General features: G+C 41.5%; 1 protein-coding gene and 1 pseudogene across 1 annotated transcript; both read left to right on the top strand.

Moving 5' to 3' along the window:
- The first annotated feature begins 11955 nt into the window (after window positions 1–11955).
- LOC130143812 (interleukin-8-like) lies at window positions 11956–13199 on the top strand. The gene is made up of 3 exons (XM_056326707.1): window positions 11956–12019; window positions 12199–12334; window positions 13112–13199. Exons 1-3 carry the CDS (start codon window positions 11956–11958, stop codon window positions 13197–13199), a joined length of 288 nt encoding a protein of 95 aa, XP_056182682.1.
- Window positions 13200–17396: 4197 nt separating this feature from the next.
- Window positions 17397–20236, top strand: LOC130144267 (interleukin-8-like; annotated as a pseudogene).
- Window positions 20237–26870: the final 6634 nt, after the last annotated feature.

The following is a 26870-nucleotide window of genomic DNA, read 5'->3' as shown; positions in this document are numbered from 1 at the left end:
ATAGTAGCTGTAAACTAGAAACAATAACAGTATGGTCTGACTGCTCCCTGAGCAGCGCCAAGTACCTGATACCCTCACTGGCTGCTGTGGAGGTTAAGGCATTCCACATATTATCAGAGACAGCCAACACTTCCTTACACCAACATGCGCTAGCAGCACACCTCATTGCTGCTACCAGGAAGAGCCAACGTAGTTGAACATCCCACAAAATGGAGAAGAGATGTGTATGTTAGTCAGGTGTTTAATAAAGACAGCTTTCATTCTGTGCTAAAAATGTCATTATGTCTTATTGTGTCACGTAAATTAATTTGATGGCACCTTTAAGGCTTTAAAGCAATTGTTGCTAATCCTTCAGATATTATCTGCCAGCTAATACAGCACACCTGATGCTTCATACAGTGGATTACAGTAAATTATTTTCTAGGCTGTGTTGTTACAACTAAGGATGTTGTTAGAGACATACAGCTTTGGGGTAGCCAGCCTAAGAAGTTACTGTGCCTTCCTCAGCCCTGGCCTCTTGTTTCTACCTCTGCAGTGCAGCTTGCACATCATCTCCTCAGATATTTCACTACTGCTATTATGGAGTCAGAGTATAAAATGGGACCCCCTCAAAAAAAATTAAAAAGTATCACCCTTAAAAAAAAAATGACAGGCACTGAAGTGAAACAAATTTGTCTGCAACAATGAGCACTTCAGAAATCTCAGCCCATTCCTATTCCCAGACCCCACAGTCAGTCCCAAAAGTCCTCCACTGAAATTCTCATTTGACTGCACATTGATGAGAAACACTATTCCTTTCTGGACTAATCTGTCCAAACCATAGTAAGACAGCCCAATAACTGTTGATGATTAGGAAATATCTTTGACTGAGAGAAGAAATAAGGAGAGACCAATAAGGAGGGACTCCAAGGAATTCACCATGGTGCAACACAACTGGCCTTAATGTTCTGCCTAAATAGTAAAATGTGATTTTTAGTATCTTCAGAAGGGAAGCAATTAATTCATGGTTTGAACTTGTGCCACTTGGTTTACACTTCTTACTGTCAACAAAGCCTGTAAGTACTCAAAAAATGTGTACGAAACCCAAATTTGTTTGCTATTATGCCTTCTGCTACAGACACATGCTTTTCATCTGAAATTTGTTTTGGTAAACGATTACCATAATGTTTGGCATTTCCTTTCAGACTGGGTTGTGAAAAAAGCAGGACATGCTCTGGCTTATACAGAATTACAAGCATTCCTTTCGGAATGCACTATGGTGAGTTTAAGACATGACACACAGTTTTTAATTAGTAACTTCATAAACAAGTATCACAAAACACTAATGAAAAAAGTATGTGACAGAAAGTACTACTGTGCTACAAAGTGTTGGACTGGATCTTATTGCCTATCATGGCAGGAGTGTTTTCGCCAGAGCAACAAAGAATATACATCAGCTTTTTCATTCTGAATATACATTCTAGCAGACAGTGTTCCAAAAATCGATGGTAAACTGAGCTCTATCTTGAAACTGGGCATGAAAGACTAAAAATTTCAATGAGGCTGCACAAATATACTCCACAACTAATTTTCTCCCTTCCTGTTCAATTCCATACCTTGAAAATCAAGCCTTATTACTTAAAGATTATAATAAAAAGGTATGAGTTCAAATGTAATCTGTAGTTGTTCCATTTCCCACACTTCTATAGCATACTTCAAAAACTCGTGCAAAAGGTGAACAGTGACGTACAAGTCAACAAGTGCACATCCTGCTCATTTTGCAACTTCAACTGGAAGGAAATTTTCAAACTCTGGTTTAGTAACCATTCCCCGATCAAAACCACTGTTACATCTCCCTCACTAAAGGGCAAAACAAATCCACATAACTAATAAACGCACAGTGGTTTACAACTAACCAGCACTTGTCTGGAATGAGGTAAAGCACCTGAGCCCCTGTCACCGCTCCTGGCATACAAAACTGGGCAATTTTATGATCTGCAATACTTTCCAAAGTGACTTTCATTTCACAGTGAAAAGTGTTTTAAAACTGCAGAAACAGTTCTGAGAGGTGCAGTGTGAGTACAGGACCTTTGCAGTGCCGTGTGTGTAATTGCAAGCTTTCACCAAAGATGGCTCCAAGTTAACACAACTGTATGTAAGTGCTGGACAGTCAAACGCTATGAATATGGCACTTGGCAATTACTCTTTAAGGTAATATTGCCCAAAAAACTGTTTACGTCCCACCTGTGTTAGCTTGCTAGGCCTGCCATGCTCACAGAGTCACTCTGGAAATGCTCATCACGCTCCGCCTGCGATCGGTACCAAACCTGCAGTCAACACAAAAGCAACAATGAAGCTCATGTGCAGTAGGAGGAGTGTTAAAGCAGCCATGTTATTGTGCTGTGAGGTCTTCTAAGACTCAAGGTGGGACATAAGGTTCAAACTCTGAATGCCATACCTTGCCAAACTAACCGTCACCACCGAACTGCTTTGCCAGGATTCATGAATCACCCATCAGTACAGGTGGCACTGAGTCATGGGGTCAGGTTCTGGCAAAAACCTGACTACAGTTTTTGTAGTGGTGCTCCTTGCGGGTCTGAGAAATACCACTCTGCTGTTACCACACCAAAACAATGAAGTTATTAGCATAAATCATACCAGGGGCAACTGTGGCTGCAGCACCCTGAACGCTAGAGTTCAGGATCCTGAAAGGAGGGGGCAAGGCAACAAAACAGGATCACAGCTGTCGGGTTCGGGAGAACAGACTTCAGGCTCCTCAGGGATCTGCTCAGAAGAATCCCATGGGAGACTACCCTGGAAAGCAGAGGGGTTCAGGAGCACTGGTTGATCTTCAGGTATCGCCTCCCTGCCAAGCTCAAGAGCAGTCCACCCCACCAAGCAGGAAATCAAGCAAAGGCAGCAGGAGGCCTGCGTGGATGAACAAGGAGCTCCTGACAAAACTCCAACATAAAAAGAAAGGATACAGGGGGTGCAAAGACTCCATCCCTAGTGATATTCAAAACCCAGCTTGACAAGGTCCTGAGGCACCTGCTGTAGCTGACCCTACTTTGAAGAGGCAGAAGGCGCATGCATGTGCACGTACGTGTTTTTAGGAGGGTGGACTGGGTGTCTCCAGAGGGCTCTTCCAACCTCATTCTCTCATGTCTTTCTGTGAAACTCTGATTCTCCACCTGGTTTGAGAAGAGGCAATAGTAAGTATCTGGTTAGATCATACCTGCAGTGCTATTGAACATCAGTATTTCCAACCCAGAGTGTTCATGCAATGGTTTGTCGAGGAGGTTGTCTGCAATAGGGAGTGAGAAATCTCTGAAGTCAGACATGGGACATTTGAATCCAAATAAACCTGAAAGATAGCTTTGGGGGATATAGGGAAGCAAAGATCTTTTTCCAAAGCAAAATGAAGCCTACAGGCAGCGTAAGGGCTATATTTTCAAGATGACAGGCAGTGAACCTCAAAGTAGCACAGTTTTGTTTACATCCACTTCAGAGAAAGGGAAAACATTTTTAGTTGTGGTGACAGATCTGATGCTAATACCAGAAAAAAGGTGAACTGGGGAACTTCTTGCTCTCAGGGCTGTGTTACAAATCAGACTGTGAATGGTGAGCTTACAGTGTTGCTCTGTTTATTCCCTACCAGCTCTGAGGAATACTTAGTCTCTAAGGTTTGCTCCATCAGACCTCCTGGGTGGTGGGAAAGTCAGAGCTGCTTTTGGACCATCTCAAGGATTCCTAGGAAGGACACAGTGAGCATGAAGAAGAAGAAAAAAAAGATGTCTCAAAGGCATCTCAAATCCTTTAAGATCAGCAAATCCTTAGTGGATTTGGTGGAACAGAACTTTGCTGAATGCCTCAAGTAGAACAGTAAAACGAGAATACAGGAGGCCAGTCTTATCAGGAGATAACTTTTTAAGTCTCATAAAAGCCAGAAAGTAGATGCAAACATAAAGTCTAATGAATTGGGAGAGTCCTAGGTCTCTTGCATTTCTCATTTACTATCTGAAAGCCTATGAAAAAATCTTCTGGAGGACATCCTACTACCCAAGCAGTTTTTGTCCTCCAGCACTGCAGAAATCATGGAGATTTTGCAGAAGCGACCCATTTTTTTTCTGAAGAATATGTGTGACTGACAGAACGAACCTTAAGAAAGACTGTCAGCCAGTGCGCAGTCAAGCATGCCACTTCCGAAATGAAAATGATGCCAGATATGCAGGAATCAAAGCTTATAATGACTCTTAACAATTCCCAAGCTCTTCAGCGGTCACGTTTAAGAAGAATGGGGAAGGGCTATTGTTTTGTGTGTGTGGTTTAACGTTCGGCTCAGTGACTACCCCCAGTACGTGCCTTACACTCTTAACAGATGGTTTCCTGGTTAACTGTACTAGGACTGTATACCTCAACAGGCTGGACTTAAGAAGAAACAGGCATTGGCAGACATTCCGGGAAAAAAGTGCTGGGGAAAATCAAACTCCTTGCTGCAGGTTTATATCCCTGATCTACACTAATGATTTCAAGCATTTGGGTTTGGCATTGGCTACTAATGGTCTGTGTCAACACAGCTGTTTATGCTAAATTGAAGTGGGTAAATTCCCGTATTCTAATTATGTTACTTCTTAGAAGAGTAAATTAGGTCTGCGCTGGAAGTAAGAGAAATGGTGCTACATATCAGTAATTTTCACATCTTTCATTGAATCCCAATGACAAATACTTTTCCTACAATAAACAGGAGAAGATGCTTTTTATTCAAAGAGAATCCAAGCCCAGGAAGGACAACACTGAAGCATAATACTGAAGAGAGGGTAGGGTGGGAGCAGCAGAGGGAAATCAGGGCTTTTAGAAGTTCAGGACACACCTTAGGAATTCCAAAAGGTACAAACCCACTTGTAATTCTAACTATGACAGTTCAAGATAGTTCAGATCTTGGCTGACGGTGGTTTCGTAAACATCAGACCCACAGTCATAGTGTACACAGATCAGTCACACAGAGATAGGATCTACCTCAGGTTAAGAAAACCCATGTGGGTAGGAAGTGTTTGGGTCACATTACAAATAACTGCTTTCAACTGTCAAGTCACTTGCTTCTGAAGAGTTAAAGATTAGCTTCATCACTTTCCCCAAAGCACGTGGGTGAATTGTAAGTGCACTAGAAGCTTAAGGTGTGAGGAGACATGATTCAGTGTGTAACTACCAAGATGGCTAGACATAGATTTACACTGCTGAACGATGGTCTTTCTAATTTCAAGTTCACAAAATCTGAGAAATGTTACACACAAACAGAGCTGCTTTCCAAAAGTGCTATAAAACTGCAGACAATTGACAGGGGCTTAAAAAATATGAATTCTGTCTTCATACCACCGGGCCTTTACAAATCTAGAGAGCTACTTGTGAGTGCATGGAAAAAAAACAAGGTGCAAATCTCCCTGTCACACAAGTATTCTCCTTTGCTATCACAGATCTGAGGAGTGGGAGAAGGCAAAACAGGTCATACTTAAAGCATTCGTTTGACCTGCTGCTGACTTTTCATCAGCGTTACAAAATCCACGGGAGTTGAAGGAAGTTCTCCATAGCAGGAGTTGCCAAGAAGTCAATAATTTTCCATGGGGCTTTCAATTTTATATAGGAACAAAATTACAACATGAAATGAAGGAAAGAAGAGAGAGGGCCAGTGAGAAGAAAAATTAGTTTGGTTCCCCTGAAGACCATTACCTTCCCTCACAGCATTACCAGTCAGGAAAAGTACATGCTGGAGGTGCTGCCTGTGCTCTTTTTTCCTGAGGAGCAGGATTGGGTGGGAAGAGACAGGACCCAGGCCTGTTCCCATCTCAACTGACCTTCCTGACTTCTGTCCAGCACCTGTAACAGCTGCAGGAGGCAAGCAGAACACCCGGGTAACACAGCAAACCAAATCCTTGTCTGTACCTATTAACAGGGGAAAACAATGTCTTCCACTGCAAATACTCAGAACCGACACACCACAGAATAAAGAGAAAATCTTAATCTGCAAAAATCAGCTCCACGCACTCAGCAGGGCAAGTATTTAACCTGTAAATAAACCAGCAGAAGTGAATTCCTGGGGAAGAGTTGGCTGCTCAGGGCCCGCTGATGTCCCTGCAGCGTCTGACCAGCAGTGCTGCCCCGCAAGCAGGTCCTTAGGGTCTGTTAGTTCTGGATGGGCTTCCAGGGTGGCACTTACCTGGGAGCACTCGCCCTCAGCCCCAGTGTCAGAGGTCTTTGTTTAAGGAGCTAAAAACTCTGTCTTGGTTCCACGTGATGTAAATGTACACACAGTCTGCTCCGTGTCCAACAGCCCCACAAGACGCCAGCTTCCCACGTGATGGGGATGGGCCCTCGTGGATGACATCCAGGCTGCACTCCCCTTCCTCTCCAAGTTCTTCTGTCTTCACCTTTTGTTCTCTCAGGTGGGGGCAAGAAGCATACACATAAGCCCTCTACCTCCAGTTCAAACTGATTTTTCCTCCATACAGCTGAAACTCTGAAAATAAAAAATGCCTTGATGATTTACACAGAGGACTTTGAGATCGATGCACTCTCTTCCATCTCCTAGTAGCTGTTGTGCTTCATACCACCTCACTGCCTCTGAGTTCAGGACCTCGTTCTCTTCAGATCTAGATCCAGTGTCAAAGCATGACTCTACAGAGTTTCATTTATTCCCAATTTACACCAGTAGGTGGATGATCAGAATTGCAATACCCATGTAGCACAGGGTTGTTAGTTCTGCTTTGCTTTGCAATAGGTTTGAAAATACAACAGTTTTGGGAAAACTGTCATTACTTTATCCTCCACCCTCAAGTAGGTAAAGGCTACCTAGAAAATAGACTTCCCATTTTGGCAGTGCTGTGGGGATAGAAACTTGCACAGAGGAGGAGGTCAGGGAGTAAGGGATGGAGTGTGATCAAGTGGGATCTTCTCTGGTCCCTTCCTTATTCTCAACTACTGTTTCTCCTCAGTCCTGGAAGTCTTGGCCTTGTCACATTAAATAAAATATCTGTTTGAGTAACCCTTTGGTTCATGTATTGTGATCACTTTTCAGTTATGATGATTAATGAAAAAAGGTATTTATTTAATATTAAAGACAACACATAGTGATACCAGCTGAAACACTGGAAAGCCCCTGAGTAATGCTACCGCAATTTTTTTTTCCTTAAAAATACAACTAATGCATTCAAACCACAGTGGTCACTTTTTCTTTGAAGAAGTCATTGCATATTGAGTAGCATGAACATCCTAATCATGCTTCAAGCAGCATCCTGTTTTCTTTTTTTTCTTCTTTTTTTTTTTTTTTTTACCTTCCCTCCCCCCAATACTACTTCCTTTTCTGGAGATGACTTCATTTCACATGCAGTTGCTATACACAAGGGGAAATCCCAGGAATATACAAAGGCAGATATTTTCCATCAAACCTGATCAGTAAACAGCTTCTGATTGTATTGTGAATTGGCCAAAGGGCACAGAAAGGAAGGACTGCAATTTTGGATTCCTCCAGACTGCTGAAAACTGTGAATAGAGTCCTGAGTCAGCCGTAAATGTTCTGCTTGAGGCTCAGGGACTTTTGCTGAAGCAATGCTCAACATCGCCATTAATGAATTTTAGGAGTCCAGCTGTAAGGGTAGAGTACTAAATGAACAACACTAGGATTCAGAACAGTTAGAAAGACAAACAAGGGGAAACGAAGCCAGCTAACAGAAAATTCAGAAGAGAGAGAAAGAAGTGACAGCGATGGGTTTAGATGCGTTACACAACTGTGTGCTGCTGGAGCGCTTGCTTGGGCTGCAGGGAGATCCACGTGGCAGGTCCTCTCAAGGCAGAACTCCAAGGCACTTCTCCTACCTCTAAACCAGAGATTTCACCAGCAGTGAAGGTGGAAAAAAATATTCACTGGTATAGGTGTTGCAACTTACTGCTCTGCTGCAAGAATCATGGGCTGCACGGAAAATACAGGAACAGGGAACATCATCTCCTGCACCGTGAGGAAGTGGCAATGTGGCACAGCAGGGCTCTGGCTCTCATCCTTGTTCTCAGAAGACTTTGTGCAACTTTATGACTAATTAATACCCTTTTGTAAAAGGACTTGCACAGTGACCTTTGTAACACCTGCCCAGTAGAAGGCTAATTCAGAAAATACACTTTATTTCCATGCCCACCACTTCTAGAAACAAATGAATGCAATTTATTGTTAGAAAGCTTCTACATTAGAAGCATAAACAGCCTCAGGAAGAGGGGTGCAGACAACCACACGAATTTCAGTAAGTCTTTCCTGAGAAGAAGGGCTCATCAGAATGAGTTAGGCTTTCAGAGAAGAGGACAGATATTTTTGTAGAGGACTGACCCAGTCACTGCTGAAGCTCGTCAGGAAGATATGTATCTCATGGCTGCACTTCTCTTTACAGCCATTTATTCCGTATCTCTCATATAGAAGTCATCCAGTGTAACAGTTGGCAAACTTGAAATCTTGGGGTTGTTTTTTTTTGCTGTCTCATAAAGAAATACTTAGGGCGGAAAGACATATACGTATGGTATTTGTAACTGTAAGTTAGTTCTGTTTGGCCCTCTCAAGTCAGCCAAGTTGCCTCAGGTAGAGGTTCATAGTAGAGATGGTCTCACCGCCAAAATACAGATGACACTGAAGACCCAGACTGCCAGAAAAAGACCCAAAGATGTTGAGACATTTTCACTTTACAGATCAAAAGTACATACAGATTTTGCACACAGGGTCACAGAAGTATAAGAAAATAAGAGGAAGAATTTGCCTGAAGGAAATCTAAAGCTCAAGTAGGACCACCCTTTCCTGCTGAATGTAATATTCTTGAAAAAAACCCAACAGGAGTTGTCACATTCACTGACTCAGCTGCTCAGTTTTTTCTAAATTATCTTTTACACGTTTGGAGGCAGGATTTCTGAAAATACTGGTGAACAATCATTGAAGGAGATGAGGACAGAGCAGTCCAAGGGGTTCCTCTGTGTAAAGAAAACCCCTATTGCCTGTGGGACCACAAGGAAATTTAAAGTTCTGGGTCACTCACAAGTCAGGTGAAGCTGGGGAGAAGCATACAGAATTTAATCTGAGAAACTCTAATTTTTTCACTTGGGTGCCTCAAGCTCTCTCTTGCCCTTTGCTACGCCACAGCATAACTGATGTGGAAGCCTTGGTTAGCGGAATTAGGGAATTTTATGCCTGCTGTAGCACCTACAGATTGTTTCAAACTAATCTAGCATGTACCAGTTTTCTGTGTGATTTGGACAGGGACACAGGATAGTCTCCATTCCTGTGTGTTGTATATTGCTGATAAGTAAATAATTTCTCAGTAATATTATCACTTGTTAGGTGTATGCCAAGAAAACTGAAGCTTCTCAGTAACTGTATTTATGACCCTGATGACAAAAAAAGGGTTTATTCAGCTGAAGGCTACCAGATATTGTTAACAATAGTCATATTTAAGGCTTAGGAATTATTCTTTTCAATCAGAGACCGTATGCATTAGAAATTCAGCAGCTTTTAAGTCACTTGCCTCACAGCTCCCAAACTAGGTCCATGTAAATGAATTGAAACAGCAGCTCCTCTTTCTCTCCCAAATCACAAGAGCTTACAATAAAACATGTGTTCCTTCCATTTATAGTTCATCTTTTCTGACTTCCCTCTGCAACTACAAAAGGAATTTTATCTTTGCTGACTGTGGGGTTTTTGCAGGTCAAGTCGTCTGCTTTCTACCTCTTAAATTACAAGTCAAAACACGGGCTCCAGAACTCTAGTCAGTTGTTCCCATTGCTGCATATCAAGATTTGTTACACTGTAATCATTATGTCATCTATGACAGATGCAAGACACCTAAACCCTTTCTTTGTATCTGAGTAATAACGTACAAGAGTCACAAACATCTTACCTGCCTGGATCAAGAAAGCAGAGACAACGCTTCCTTAAAACAAAAGAGGTGGTAGGTTTTACACAAAAACAACAAAGGATAACAACTTTTTTGCATATACAGAACAGAAGTAATAATTTTATCTTTGAGTTAATGAAAACCATGAGTGAAATTAAAGACAAAGAACAGTTTCTTGGGTTTATTTGGAAAAGAGCTCTGCACTCCTCAGGCAGTGCAATTCACACTTCAATTTTCTCCTTGCACGCAGGCCAGAAGACATTGCCATTGATACTCTAGTTTGCATTTCTGTAAAGGGTTTGCTGTGCATGAAAATAGTGTGTTAGGGGGAAATAAAAAGTCCAGAGATAGGAATGAACAAGCCAGCCTATGCTGCTATCAGGCAACAGAACAACGTTTTGTATAAAGAGATCAACCCGGAGAAGCGTTAAAGGCCTACAGAATTATGAAGGAAATGGAAATTTAGCTAAGGATCAATATTTACTTCTTGTTTTCCTATAAAAGAATCAGGAGGCAGCAAATGAAACTGGGCTCAGAGTAGGATACTACTGGGGATAAGTCTCAAAGACACTTGATCTTTTCTTACCCATTTCTGGCCACCTGCTGATGGCCCTGGTTGAAGAGGCAGACCTCTGGTTTGCCAGAAGGGCTGTAACTGAGTGCTTGCGTGCTCACGTTAGCTAATCCAGCTATGCTCACTGCAAGCTGAAAATTTACGGGAAAAACAGGCACTTAATTTCATATCTACATATCTTGTTAGCTACTATCCAGAACACATCCCCTCAGACTATTTATAAACTTCACTGTGTAAAACTACAGACACTGAGCTACACAGTAATACGAATTGGAATTCAGTCCGGCATACATAAATCTCTGTGTCCTTCATGATGAGTCAGAGGACAATAAACCTGTATTCACTCATGTCTGGTCCTATGTTTTGTTCCTTTGCATTATCTGGCAGAAGAACAATAATGAGATTCCTTAATGTTTAACCCCTCAAAAAACCTGTTTTTTTAGTATTTTTTTTCTATTTTTAATAAACTGACTTTATCTGAAGAATCCTCCTTCATGAACCCATCTTCACTTTTCCTTTAACTTTATTGTAATCAGAAGATATCTCCTCTCTACAGGGTTGGATTTAAATTTGCAAAAGTGCCTCAATTTATTTCAGAAGCAGAATCTTGCAGTGGCTTTTAGAATTTCCCTCTGCCTAGATTTAAAGCAGCAAACAGTGAAGAAGTTTTGGCTTCAGAAGAAGCAGCCATCATCAAAAAAATCCACCCAATCTGGCACAGCAATTCATCATATCATCATAATATATTTAATGTGTTCTCAATAGTACAACAAAGTCTGTCCAAATTCTGTTGTTTATTTCAGTGATGCTAGGTTTTAATGTATCAAAAAACACTGTAAGTATGTCTGCAAAGTTATCTCAGCATATAAAGAAAGGTTTTTTGAAAATGTAAGTGCATATAAGGACAAGGGGGGCTCATGAAAATCCAGTTCAAGTACCTATCATTTCTACAAAGTATTAGCTCCTACTTCTATCATGTCTTAAAATGAAAAAAAAGCAAAGCCCAAAGGCACACAGATGGAATGTCACAGATCAAATTCCTTCCACCAGAACTGGAAAGTCACAAAAAGTAACGTAATGATAACATCAAAAGTATGAAAGTACAGAAGAAAATAATCACAAGAAATAACATTACAACAACCCTATAGATTCCACAAAGCTAAATACAGGGCAATTTTGTACATATTCTATCTTTTCATATTTATTTAACTAATTAAGTGTTTTCTGTTAATGAAAAACATTTTTGTGGTCATCTAGGGAAAGGGGCTTACCCGCTCACCTGTGACTCATTCCACAGCAGCATCTCACAGGTTGGGAGTTTCCATGGGTATGACCCAGCCATGATGCTGGAGCACAGCAGGGAGGGCAAGACAGTATATAAACACGCAGCTTCCAGGGCACAGGCACTGGCCACCCTTGGGGGCTATCAGAGCTCATCTCACCACAGAATCTGAACCAGGCAATATGAGGCAGAGACACTCTCACATCATGATGGGCAAAGCTGTGGCTGCTGTCCTGACTCTTCTCCTGATCTCAGCGGTTGGAACAAAAGGTAAAGAACTCCTTCCTAAAGTTCTCCTAACTAACTGCTAGTGTAAACGCTGACGGGGGAGCATCCTGTCTTACAAGCGCAGCAGGTAGCTCTTCTCATACTGTAAGCAAAGAGAACGTGCTGTGCTTCCCATGGAAATAACGGAACAGTCCAACTTTATTTTTCTTCTTGTGCCACAGGTAAGGCACTGCCACGCTCAGCGATGGAGCTCCGGTGCCAGTGCATAGACACCCATTCGAAGTTCATCCACCCCAAGTTCATTCATAATGTGAACCTCACCCCCAGCGGACCTCACTGCAAGGATGTTGAAGTCATGTAAGTGCTTTTGCAAAACCCTCCCTATTACTTAACAAGAAGGAAACAGATTTTACATTAAGGATGATGTAAGTGTTCCCTGAAAGATGTCACAAGCTAGCAGGCGCAGCTACTCACAGTGCAGAACAGCAACGCTCGTTGCTGTTAGAAATGACATACTACGTGTTACAAATTGTGTGTTGGGTTTGCCGTTCTCTTCTTCGTAAACACCCCATGCAATATTTTGACCTAATCTTGCAGTCATCAGACAGCAAATAACTTCCTAAAACTCTGAATTCCACCAGCATATGAGAGGGTAACTAAATGCATGGAGCTAGGCTGAGCAAGCGATCAAAGTGTGAATTTTAACAGCTAGGTCAAAAAAACAATCGCACTTCTACTCAAGACTACCACTAACATAGAAGTCATACAATCCAGTCACAATTCCAGAACTTTTCCTATAACAAAATTCCTGAACCAAGACAGAAAGGTTTAGCCCTTCAGTTAAACACTATTACAAATACAAAGCAAGTTGAGGGAGGGGGAAGCAATTTTGAAAAGACTGAGAGTCCTGCAAAGGGTTTAATGCATTCAAACAAACACATACGAGAAGATATGAAACCATTTAAAATAAAAAAAAAACGACACCAAAACCTTTATGTTAGGCCACAGCCTCAATGGATACAACTTAAAGGAGAATGTGTCAGTGTACACCTGGAATGATCTCACCAGGGAAAAAGGGAATTGCCTTGGAATTCCCTAAGTAGACCTTTTCCCTTCCTTTCTCCTCTGTTGCAGAGCTACCTTGACAGATGGCAGAGAAGTGTGCCTGGACCCCACTGCTCCCTGGGTGAAGCTGATCATCAAGGGAATTCTGGACAAGTGAGTCATTTGTTCTCAATGAGTACAGCTTATCAAAAAAAAACATTTGAAATGAGCCAGCAAACATTTACAGAGTAAAGTGCTCAAAAATTCTGTCTCCTCATGCAGTTACTACCATCTGTGCTTACTAGCTGGGACAAATACTGTAACTGCTTTGAGCTTTGGTTATAGCATTAGGTTCAATCCCCTACTGTGCCGCATACCCCATGGGAATGTTAGCTACATCTCTTTCAAGGCATAAGCACATTGAAAACCTGCAGCTCAAGTGCTCAGGAAATCTGGGCGTTAACCAACTTGTTTTCTCTTGCTTGCAATGGTAGAAAGCAACAATCGATTTATCAGTTTTTCAAAACTAATGGCATTTAGACAGTGGGGGGCGGGGGGGGGGGGGGGGGGGGGGCGGGATCCACACTAAGATGTGTCAAGTGAAGCATCAAACTATGGCAGCCATGGTTACTCATGTAGAAGTCCCAGCGTACCAGTGTCCCTTAGGTGCAGTTACAGCTTTTAAGGGGCTTGGACACTGAAGCACAAAACCCAGAGCAGTGGATTTCATCTGATTCCAGTGAGTGCTACCTGTTCCATGAGCAAGTTCTAACTGTCTCCTTTTCCATTGCCTTTCTTTCTAGGGCAAATGCCAAACCCAAGACAGTGTCCTAAGACGAACAAGAAGAATGTCCCAAGTCTTCCAGCAAGGCAAAAATGGGAGAGACACCCATCCAGCTTCTGGCAGCTCACCTCCTCCTGCCTCCCACATTCACACTTCTAACAGCATCTAGAGTATGGATTCGCTGGTTTTGTAGTTAGTTGACAACAGCACTTTAAGTCTTTTATAAACATCTCATTATGTAGGAAAGAAACAAACCACTTGACACCAGAAAAAGCTGCCAGAAAAAACAGCTTGTGAATGGATATAGAGATGATCCTGGAATAATTTTTGCTAAACACAGCTGGATCAGTGCAGTGCACTCAGCAGAGCTTTCACTAAATGACACCTTTCCTTTTTGCTAACAGTTTAGGAAAAGACCAGTGACTCCTTCTCTCCAGGAAAGCATGGATAGGTAGCATCAACTGCACCTAGGTCACTGCCACTCACAGTGGGCTACTGACTGGAAGAGGGGAGCTTGCAGAATTAGGATGCCAAAATTATGAGACATCAGGGTTTGTGCCATCATTTTCAATATCTAATTTATTGTGAGTTACTGTCATTGAGGTATAAACATATATTTTAATGCCATCTTTTTGTTAGGAAAAAGCACTTTATATTTATTTTTATCTATGTAATTTTGCATATTTGTTTACTTTTGCATAAGAATGTAGTTGGTCTTCAAATTTTTTTTATTTATTTATTTATTTATTTATTTATTTATGTTTATGTAGCTAATAAAATCTTGTGGAAATGTTTTCATTTCGATTGTGCGTTTTAATTTCCTTATTGAAATCCAGAACTGAAAAAGAGGATGCATTTTCTTTCATTTTGTGTCACGTGGTGGGTTCTCAAAAGGGCAAGCGGCAGCTGAGTTGTCTGGGGCAGCTAATTACAACAGCAAATTCTTGCCTCTGGTGAGCGCAGACGGCTTCCAATAGGAGGAATTTATTAACGTGACTTCCTTCCTTCTTCCTTTCTTGCCAGACCTAGGGTTTTCAGAGTTCTGGGTGATAAAATTCACACATAGAAAGTAATGAGCAAGCAATGGTTAGTCACAGAAATTCCAAGGCCGTAGCAAGTGGTGGCGTGCAGACAGCACATCAGCTGAGAATCTGGCACTGAACGAGGTTTTTCATTGACTTAAATAAGCAGGAAAATTGGATAAACGTTAAGGAAGTCGCTGAGCATCCTCCCTAATTCCAGTGAGAAAGGAGGACTCCATCAGGTCAAATCCTAAGAAACAGAGCCCTGATGGCGCAGCCACACAGCTGCGGGAGACACAGCAATTTACAGAGGAATGGCTGGAATACAAGCAGCCAACACTTGAGAAAATGGGAAAGTTCAGCAGATGTTTTGATACTTGTTTTGCCTCGGACTTTTCCAATAAGGAGCCACTCCACACTTTGCACAAACAGCTCATATTTGCTCACAGTGCAAGACAAAAATGGAGTTTCTGGTACTGTTTGATCAAGCTGTTGTGCAAGATGACAGCTATTCCAACCACGCTTCGCTCCCTATCCCCACCTCTGCCCCTGTCCCACAGCACTGCCTTTGCTTCCCACAGCCTGCTAGACCTCATCCTCACAATGTAAAGGAGACCAAGTTTCTCAAGGGAACAGGTTTCGTTCAGACTTGTCTCAAAACGCTAAGCCTTCCTGTTTTCTGAGTGATTTTTACAAGCTGGCTTCTTTTGGAGATCTAATCTGGAGGTAAATACATCAGAAACAGCAGCCAAGAATGGGGGCTGGTGAGGAAGAACCACTTCATGTGCACACCCTAAAGGGCTGGCACCAGTTTTAGTGCTGTACAGATACGGTGAGCGTGTAACTTTTGCCACCAGAAAAAATCTCAGTCAGGTTACTGGGAGCTGAATCGTGGCCAAGGAAGGGCTCTCCTCATAAATGCTTCTGTCCAAAATGTCAGCAATGTCTGCACTCCCAGGACCCCAGGCAGGGCATCTGCACAGTGGCTGGACCGTACCCCTTCCTCCTCCACAGGTTATCGCCCATCAGTGAGACATGACTCAGAGGCTGTCTAGAAATGATAAAATATTGCATTTCTGTTCTGTGTGCGCTCACAGTGTACCTTTCTTAGGAATACAACAACCACCCTCACGCTTCCAAAAGCCTGTTTCATGCTCTCAGAGAAGCACTGCCGCTCTTCTGAATTGACAACCACCTTTGTGAAACGTGGGCTGCTCTTCCTTGTGGTTTCTGCTTTGTTAATGCTGTATCTCCAAAAATGAACTCAGTATTCATGACATTACTAATTCTCCTGGCAAAATATTTTTATGTTGAGACATTTAACAATTAATAGTTGGCAATCCTAGCTAACACATCCAACGTGTTGTCCTGCTCCCCACTGAGCAAGCACCAGACACGATGTATGCCCAGGATAAACTACCATCTCCCCTGCGTACAACACCAAGGCTCTCATTTGGCAGGCTCCTTCTTTTCAAAACCCAATTGCTTTCAGAATTTTAGTAAAGTACTGAAATTCACAGAGACAGCATATTTTATCAGATCACAATGTGGTCCAGTTTCTTTCTTTAAGACGGCCTTTTTTTCACCTCACAAAAATAAGAATATCCAATATCCCAATGAGTACATAACAGACAATCTAGAAAGGGATTCCTGAGGAAAATTTGAGAGATTTCACTTACGATGTGCGTTTATCTTCTGTTTTAAACACCTATGATTATTCTAGATGCACGAGGTAAGAACAAAAAACAAGTAACCTCCTAAGTGCTTATTTTAATCAGGTGTTGTAACAACTCTTATCATCAGGTACTTTCTCTTTTCATATTCTGAACAAACGAAATTTTCAAAAGATCTTAAGTGACTTAGGTGACAATGCCCCAGTCATTTTAAGCTCACCATTTCCTGTCCAATGACTAGAGAAGCTTTTCAGTACAGAATTAAGCAATTAAATCCCTTTAGCCAAACTGAAAAAGACAAAATCCTTTCAGAGAACAATAGAAACTAGTTATGTCTCAACTTCCTAAGACACTAGCTAAATAACTTCATTAGAGTCCTAGCAAAACATAAGACTGGGATGAAAGATTCCTGTTAATTATGTTGGGTACAAGTTTTTGCATAAGGTGTTTAAACTCAATACAAAGAGCTGAACAGAAATTCTTCATTCAGAGAAGGGGGAAAAGAGTCTTTATTTTGGCTTGGGGAGATGGCTGGTAATGCTGTACTGATTTCCAAGCGCAAGCTCAGCATTGTTAGTTAAAACTAATATCCCATAAAGATGTGCTAACAGAAAATGATGGATAACAATCAAAATTGAAAGAAATAATTTAAAATATACAGCAGCAGAATAAACTAGGGGTTTCTGAAGTGGCACTGAATGGACTGCACAGAGGTTTGGATTTCTTATGCAACGCTCTCACGTATTAGGAAACTGGTGAGTACAGAACACATGCATTGTACTGGAGCACACTTGTTCAGCACTTAGGCAGCTGCGAGGGCACCTTTCCAGTATAAAACCTGATGTGAAATAGAACCAGAACAGGACATCTGTCAAAAAGAAAACTTCTGCACAGCAATGGATAGCAAATCTGTTGCTATGGTTTTTGTTCTCTATCTGGTCCTAATGGCAGGGTCAGAAGGTAAGAAAATGATTTCTTAAAACTCACATAACCAATGAATAAATATACGTATACACATGCAAATGCAAGTGGGCTTATGCTACGTTAATGTTGACTTTTTGCAAGAGATGTGCATCTTTGATACTTTGTCATTCAGAAGTAAAAAGTATCAGTTGTATTTGCATCTGTTAGGATGCTGTGGCTGTCTCTGGGGGTAAAATATGCTTCTGTCAGAAAATGAGTTTATTCCTATGCTGTAATATAGGCCTTATCCTAGATTTCAAGAAATGTTTTAAGTAAAACAGGACCTTCATTCTAAATGTGTCTGTATAACTCTTCTCTTCCAAATAACAACTTTCTCCTATTTGTACTTTTATTCTTGGTAGGCAGGTTGATGATAACGCTTCCTCAAAGCAAGAATTATGCAATTCGCAGAAAAGAATGAAGACTATGAGCAGATGAACATGGCAGAAACTAACAAACAATATGTGGACATCGTCAATGACATTAACCTACTTTGTTCAAGTGATGCAATTTAGGTGTAGAATCTGGCCAGCACAAATGTACTATGAAAACATCTAAGTATTTTCACTTAGAAATACAAGTTTAACTTCAAATGCATCTGCACACTAACAGCTCTGAAACTGTAACTGCTGCTGTTGTGTGGATGCAGTTAATTTTATCCAAGTCTTCAGCAAATCAGTGTCTGAGTAACAGGAATAAGGCTGACAGAGAGGAATACTCTTCGCTTCACAGCAGCAAACAATGATACCGTTCATTAATGCAGACTGAACTTAGTTTTGTTCTGCAGGTAAGACCCTGGCAGAGACAGAAGAAAAAGGCTTCCGATGCCTGTGCATAAGCAATCATTCCAAGTCCCTCCCAAGGCTATTCAGAATGTGACATTAAACTAAAGAGGAGCTCACTGCAAAAATGTAGAAGTCATGTGAGCACTTCTGCAAAACAGCATCTTGCTTTCAATAGGAGGAAGCCACCTGGCATCTCACACCCTGGTTACTTACTTAATTTGGGTGGAAATATATATCCCTTGCAAAGCGTTGTAGACAGTAAGTATAAGGTGTTAGGCTTTCTGTCCAAAGGAATGAGCTAATTTCCTGCCAATGTTACAAGCCACTTCCAGGTGGTATTTTAAAAGTCTCTCTATGCTAATGCTATCTCACCGTAATGATGACCAACATCAGAGGAGAGAACGAGATCCCCATAACACATTTGGGCATGCTTAATAATTTAGACAATGAAGAATCAATCAAAGATACGATCTCGATCCCATTGACATGAATTCCAACGATTTCCACTAACTTGGTCTATGTGTGGCAAAGCCTGAAGGTCCACAAGTAACTGTCTGTGTCAGATTTGCATATGGAGCATTTTTCTGTGCCAGGAGTGTGGAATTTAACTTGCAAAATCCGTGTGAGTACAAAGTAAAAGAAATGGTAAGCTTCATGTAAAGTCCCATCAGGAGCTATTCACGTGAGTTGGATCAATGCATTCCTGTAAACAGAAGGAGGCTCCCAGGTTTTTATGTTTTCACTATGGTTTCATAAGCAAATAATATTCGTACAATCATACCCTCTGTGCAGCACTGCATGTCACCGAGTTCCACCACACCAGCAATTGGCAATTTCAGCCAGGCTTCATTAAAAAAAAAAAATAAATGTTTCCAAGACAATTAAGTTCCTGAAAGATCTGCCAAACTATGACCAGATAGAGAAGAGAAACCAAACAAAAAAATCAGCAGGCTCATTAAAAAGACTGCATCATAAGCACCTATATTGACATCATTCATTAAAAAACCCAAACTTACTTAAATGTCCAAGTATAGAAAAAGCATAGGGAAAACATTTTTCCCCAGTCCTCTCAGAAAGCCTAGCTGGAAAATGTCAAACAACTTCATAAACAAAAGTTCATGCCATGTCCTCCAGTTACTTGACTGAGAAATAGCTAAGGTAAGTGTAAGAGCACTAGGAGAGTGGGACGGATCCACCTAGCCGTAACTGCTTTGCTTCCTTCTTGGCAGAGCTACACTGAAAGGCAGCAGGCGAGTGTGTTTGGAGCCCACTGCTCCCTGGGTCCGGCTCACTGTAAAGGCTATTTTGGCCAGGTCGGTTGTTTTCTTTACTAGAACAGCTTCAGTTGAAAGCTATTTTTAGAAGGCGTATTTTAATTTCTTTATATGAAAATGTTCACCTTCTGCAGGCATTGGTAACTCTTCCCAGCAGTTCTCTCTAAACCTATATTTCCAAATGCCTGAGGATTAAAATTGTTTCCTAGCTTCCCTGTGTGCTAAGCCACCCAAAAGCCACAGGCATGATGCACCTAAGCATCTGCTGAGAGACAGCGCAGCCTGGGTGTGTGTCTAACACTTCCAAAAACCGAGCTCTGAAGTCTCATGCCCTCTTTCTGGGTATAATTCAGATGTACAGCTGGCATTTCTATACCTATTAGCTTCCACCGCAGTGAAGGGGGACAGTCACGTCCCTAACTTTGCACAGCTTGGACACAGGCACGTGGAAGCCCTTCCTGTTAGAGCAGTACTTGGGTAAACACAAGGGGTTTTTGTCTTTGCACATATGTCAGGTGGTTGATACTAACAACTTGTGAGCACCTACTGCTCTCCCTGGAGCTTGTATGGTAATTGGTACAATGGTAGTTGCTTCATTAATAAATTTCTGAATTCACTTATACTTCATCTAATTACAGGGCCAGAGACAGTATTGAGTCACCAATCAAAGAATAGCCAAGGAAAAATATACCTTGGAGTTTTTCAAGGATCTGAAAGGAGAGGAAACACTTGCTGATGACAATGTCAAGGAACAGACCACTCCTTTTGCTACATTACTACATTTGATTATATTTTTTCCCTCTGAGACGGTTGCTGATTCTACTTATTTCCTTTGCTGTGTCTATCTCTAAAACTCTGTCTGTGATGGATCAAGTAGTTGAAGCCTAATTAATGTGTTTTAGTGCTGTAAGGTCAAGAATAAACACGAGGAAATTAGCTACCCTTAAATGGCCTTACTTAAAGTGGAAATTGAAAGGATAAAATTAGTAAACACATGAATAAACAAACGATAAGGAAGAGTCTGTGTAGCTTTGAGGAAGTCGCCTTTCACACCCTTGTTACAGTTCATTGAAGGTGACAACAACCCTATGAATGTGGAAGGTCCCACAGGTACAGTCAAACTGATTTTCCAAGATCCTTTCACAACCCTCACCAAACACTAGAAATAATGAGGCTAACAAAGAAATCTTGGAAATGGATACATAACAGCTGAATACATAGAAATGAAGGACAGAATGAAAAGGTCAGCTTTTTTTGATACAGGGACATCACCCATGGGTTCCTACACCAGCTTGTGTGGGGCCTTGATTTGGTTTGGCAAATCCACAAGTGGTCTGGGAAGGTCATTTGCTATGAGCTGAAGTATTCTGATGACACTAAATGAAGCGTAGTGAAGACTAGGCTCAACTATAAAGAACTGCAGAAGGACTTTAGGAGACTCATTGATAAGCAATAAACTACCAGGTGAAAGTCACTGCAGAAGGTAGGCAAAGTGATTGACATAGGAAAAAACTACAAATCTCCTATAAAAATGAGGTGTCCTAGGCACATAGGTGAGAGAACTTGGGATTATGCTAGAGTTGTACGACAGGAATATCAGATCAGGGCTCAGCAGTGAAACTTCAGAACCAACCCCCAAAAACCCACCAAAACCAGAAACCCAACTCATCCAAGCATTATGTCAGGAGTTACCAGGGCATGAATAAGAACTAACTACTGAAATTTGTTACGCAACTGTGCAACTGTGAGATTCACCCACATGCAAAGCACTGTGCAGCCCCTGGCCCCACCTTCAAGAAGCCAGAGTAGAGTTTGGAAAGGTTGAGGGTAATGCAATAAAGATGGTCAAATGCTCCATGCATTTGGTAAGACGATCTCTTTCAAAAGTGAGGTGCCTCTGTGTGGCCATGAGAGCAGTGAATTCACACCCATTTCTCCATGAAAGAACCACTTCTGAGAAAGTGGCAGAGATCCTCTACCAGCCGCTCCTACCAGCTGCAGCGATGTGTTCTACAGATCTAGAGAGCACTTCATTCTCCACGAGTGCCCAGAAAATAATATTTTTGGTGGCATCTCTTTAAAATGATCCATGAGACATGCCACCCACTGGAATGGGGAATGCTGATTAAAATGTGACTGACTGAAGGAAATGAAGAGCACGTTTGTAAGTAACTTTAGCTGAGCAGTGTTTGACGGGGCGTACCTGCAGCAGAGCTGCAAGCGGGCATGGACTGACACCTGAACTACCTCCTGTGAGGTGCTTCGCTATGTCTCATCAACAGTTCTACGTCACTGCCAGCCTCAGGGTAGCCTAATGACTGTAAGCTAAGGGCTTTCAGAAGGAAGCAGCTAAAATTAGAGATACTAAACTCCCTCTGTTATTCCCACAGTGGTGTTTAACATGCAGCAGTTTCCACTTATAGATAGGAGGATGCAGGCAGAGACACACACATATATATGTGCACACACAAAAAGAAGTTTAGAAATCACATTTCTGAAGAAAAGAACACATTATTTTAACACAATGGGAGATATTTCACAATTTTTTTTCTCACATGGTAGTTCCAGCTGAAACTATAATAGACCATATTTTTTGCTTTGCAAAAGCATTTTGTGGCTTACATATTTATTATGTTACATGTTACTGCTCAAGGGTCCAGGAAACTGCTTATAAGACTAAACATCTGTTTAATGTGTTCATTCCCATTGCATTTATTTTTAAGTTCTTTCTACAGTCAGAAAGGGTGTTAAAGATGTTCTCTCTTAACGATCTGCTACACACTGTTTCTGCCTGGCAATGTAGGTCTAGTTTCTGAGGACAGAAAGCAGGAGAGTGCAGATTCTAGCAGCAATCGCCAGACCAGAGACCCACAGTCAAAGCAACGGAGGACTGCAGGAAAAATATCATCAGTGCCTGGTGGAGTTTGAGCTTCTTGAGCCCCAGGGTGGCCAAGTGGGGCTCGGGGGACAGCCGCGGGCTAGACAGAACACCAGCCTGCAAACAGACGGGTAGGAAACTCTCAGGATGATCTGTTGTCGATGGGGACCAGCCCGCAGTGCAACCCCTAACCAGAGCAACTCTGGATTCAAATCAGAATTCACAAGCTGGCTAAATACATTGATTGTTCCTTCTCACTGCTGTCACCGCTCCCCCCCCCCCCCCCCCCCCCCCAATTTTGGCAACCAGTAATACTTGGCCCATCCAGCGGCTTGAGAGCCAACAGATCAGCAAATTTCTATAAAACAGTTTTAATGCAAACCAGATCTCACTTCTAATACTAAACGGGGTATTTTTACTCAAGATGCCGACGCCTACATTTTTACACTTGGTTCACTGGCAGGCTGTCTGCCTGCATTCACCTGAGCGCTGCTCCGTGTCTCTGTGTGCAACCTGCTCTGAGTGCACCGCCAGGAACCCCTCAGGCTGACATCCACCAAGCTGCACGGGCTGCAGTTTAAGCAAACAGTAAGACGACAGCAAGTAATAAATTAATAGTCAGAGATGAATGCATGACGTGTATTATGCCTACTGACCACTTCTAATTTAATCAAAAGTTCCTGGCACAAACTTCTTAAAACTCACCATGTGTTTCCTCCAACCACTTCCATATCTTATTTCCACAGTCAGAAAATGCTTCCTGCCAAACTCATGCAAGAGAAATGCAACTGAAGCAATAAACACAGCCTTCACAAAGCAGGTAAAATCCAGCTGCTGGTCTCTAAAAATTCTCTAGTTGGACTTAGTATCTCCTCTGTTAATACCAGCTAGATAAAATTTATTTTTAATATGAATATTTTTAATATTTGCTAATATTTTATGTTAATATTAGGATATTAATCTGTTGGTTTATAATATTACTAGACACCTTATATTAATATCATCAATGACTTTTCATATTGAATTGGTTCAAATGAAACATTTAATTTAACCCATAACAATTTTTTAACCGAAAGCTACAATACAGAATTGACTGTTTTCAAGCAGAGCTGAAACATACATTATAAATAAATGTGCAGTCACATAAATATATACTTATACTATTGTATTTATAAATATATAAATTAAAAGGCAAATCAACTAAAATGCTGTACTGCTATTTCGCAATTCCAGAGGGATTCAGGGAAGTCCAGCACTTGCCATGACCTGATCAAGGGCACATAACCATCTACATTTAGACACTTAGGTTTGAAAAAAATCACAAACTGACCTAAGCTTTTCTCCTTTCTTTGCTGTCACTTCCTCATATAGCGAGTCAAAAAACAGATGTTCAGGAGACATTCTGCTTGTTACGTATCTGCTCCCTGCGCTCTGCCTCACTGTCAACTTCCACAAGTGTTTGCACAACATCGTGCCCAGTTTTCAAGCAGTGGAAGCAATTATATCCCAGCCCTGGGATTTGCCCCTTCTGCTCTCTGCGGGTCAAACAGAATGGCAGACGAATGCCAAGCCCTTTGTGGGGAAAAGGAGGTGGTTCCAGAAGACAGAGTGGGATTTTTTTTTCCCCCAGGGAACAAGAGTGGCAGGTAGAGAGGGTGCACAGGAGGCAGGAGTTGAGCAACTTCACTTTGCACAGGCTGAACCCTTGTTCCAGCAGTAGTTTTGTCTCCTGGGCCTTGGAGGTCATGTGTGCACAACTTACCAAGTGAGAGGTCTGAATTTGTCTAAAACAAGATAGATTCTTAATTTCCTTAGATAGAATCAGCTCAGAGGCTGGAACATCCCTCTGGAACTGGGGTTACTCAAAACAGTAAGGGATTGACACCCAGCTCTCCTCCATCCCTCACAGTGCTCTTGGTCACCGGAGGACACATGAATCCCCCTCACTGTGTCCCTTGAGTTCACAAGTCCTTTGCTACATGCAAAGACTCAAAATGATCCTAGTCAAGATCCCAAATGACTCCCTTTTGACTTTTGTCTTCATTAGACTGGGCAATGAGTCATAAAAAAGAAAAACCACAAATCTGCATCCTGCAGCACAGAGAACACATCCTATACCCTGCCTTAAAACACAGGCAAGGGAGCTATTTACTTCCCTTTTCAGTAGTCTTTCCGCAACCGGGCCATTGCGTAACTCTTGTTCGTTACAAGCGTGCCTTTAACAGGGTTTAGCATGGAAGGTCTCTGCCTGCGGCAGTATCAGCTCACTCAGTGACGTTATCCTTCAAAAGGAGCAGCAATTCCATTTGCACAAGTCATCTCTGATGGCTGGTGGTAAAACGCCTGCTGCCAAAATCGCATAATGGGTTTGGAGTTCCCATAGGCAGGGGTTGGGATGAGATCCTGGGTAAAGTATTGAAGGGATGGGTGTAGGGAGAACTTGGGTGAAACACGGCACTCCCATGAACAGGGTTAGGAGTGCCTGGCCTTTGAGCTTGATCTCATGTCCCAACCTTTTTGTGCCACTATGGCCTCTGTTACACCCCCTTCGTTAGTCCCAATGCAACTCTGTCCCATCAGGGGAGAAGTGGAGGTAGAGGAGACACTTTAGCTCTCAGAAAACATAGAGGACTTTTATTTCATTACAAACATCCTACTCTTTTAGACAGATACTTATTCTTAGCTCAGGGGCAGAGTTAATCATAGAGGTGGAGCAGGCTCTTGACTTCACTTTTGACCTGGGGATTTCTGCCTAACTGTTACTGCCAAAGTCAGGAAATAACTGAGTCTAGTGGTGAAGAGGACAAGCAGTCATTCGTTTTACTTGGGGATTTGAGGGGGAATTTTTTTTTTTTTGCCCCAGACATTAATGACATTTCAGCGCAGACCAAAATCAGATAATAAAGCTACAAATAGTAACTAAGAAAAGTGAAACCCTTAATCCAATTTTAATTACTCTGTGTGTGCCTACACTTGTAGAGACACAGACAGAGAGAGCGAGAGAAAACCCAAAAGAAAAGAATCAGCAAAAACTCGTTCCAAGTAAATCGGTTAAAGCTCCAACATCTACAACCTGATGCCAGTGAAACCACTCTGTTAAATTAACATAACTTATACAACATAAACAATAAAACATAACCCTTGCTACCTGGTAAAATCCTCTCCTTTTTCACACCTTCAGAGAACTACATGTCTCCTTCAGTAAAGCTAAGACATACAGCTATGGGGAAGCACCATTAGAAGTCAGAATCAGTACCTTTTGTTGACTCAGTACTTGGTAAGAGGTAGGACAGGCAAACTCAGTGAGACTTTTTCTTAAGCCAGCTGAAACAGTGATGGGAAACAGATGAATTTTCACCACAAAATTCCTTTTATGAAGTAAGTTAATGACAAATAGTACACTGTAAACCATAATAAACTATGAGCAAACTATTAAATTATTACTAGAAATAAATTATAATGCTTCACATGCTAAAGAGAATTGAGTTTTTACAGACTCTGCAGAGTTGGGGAGAATTATCTCTATAAATCCACAGGTAACAGAAGCATGAAGCTTTGAGGTTGGAGACATCAAACAGCAAAAGTAATCACAGTCAAACGACTTTTTTACAGCACCAAAACTGAACGGCTTCTCCCATTCACATGCATTCCAGATGGGTTAAATGCCCAAATCTTCATTTAAGCAACAGATTAGTATTGAAGCCCAAGTCTTCCTTTGAAATTGTCTCCCTCAGGTAATATCTCTACCAGCCACAGCAAGTAAACAGTCAGCATTCATGCAACGAGCTTCTTTTTAACAGAGGTGTCTACAGCAGTGTCATAATACTCCAATTTCATCTTCCTTTGCTATGACCTAGGGTTACAGTCACTGAAAAAATTACAGAAAAAACATATTAAAAATATCTAGACTTACAAAGGAAGCAAAAGCAGTTGCATTCAGCAGGTCATGCTATTTAGTTTGCATACAAAGCTTCTTCTGTTTATCATCTGTTAACATGTGTGACATGAAAAATGCAGGCATGATTTTCAAAGCCGTTCAGAATTTAATACCTGCTTCCCATAGGAAGCTTTGAATACTGCAGCCTCAGTTCCTTTACTGAACACACAGTATTGGAGGTGAATTTACTTTGTAAGATGCCACTTGAAAAGAACAAAAAATTAAAATCATTAACATCAAAATAACGCGGCGGTAAAATCCTGACCCCAGTGAAAAGCCTTCCCAGTGATTTCAGCACTGCCCAATTTCTACTCCAGTGGCTTAAAATCAGATAATTAGAAGCCACGACCACAAACAGAGATAAGAAATTAAATATCTCAGCTATAGATCTGGCATCCCTATAAAGAACTGTTATTACCTGGAAGAAAATAATAAAAAGTTTTAACATTAACTGAAACCGTCGGAAAGTTGTATTACTAAAAAAGGGTATGCATTAGAAAAAGCACAAAATTTACAAAAGAAACCAGAATGCA

The sequence above is a fragment of the Falco biarmicus genome, chromosome 1 (assembly GCF_023638135.1).
Source record: "Falco biarmicus isolate bFalBia1 chromosome 1, bFalBia1.pri, whole genome shotgun sequence".
NCBI lineage: Eukaryota > Metazoa > Chordata > Aves > Falconiformes > Falconidae > Falco > Falco biarmicus.
The sequence above is the reverse complement of the archived record's forward strand: the minus strand, read 5'-3'. Positions and strand labels throughout refer to the sequence as shown.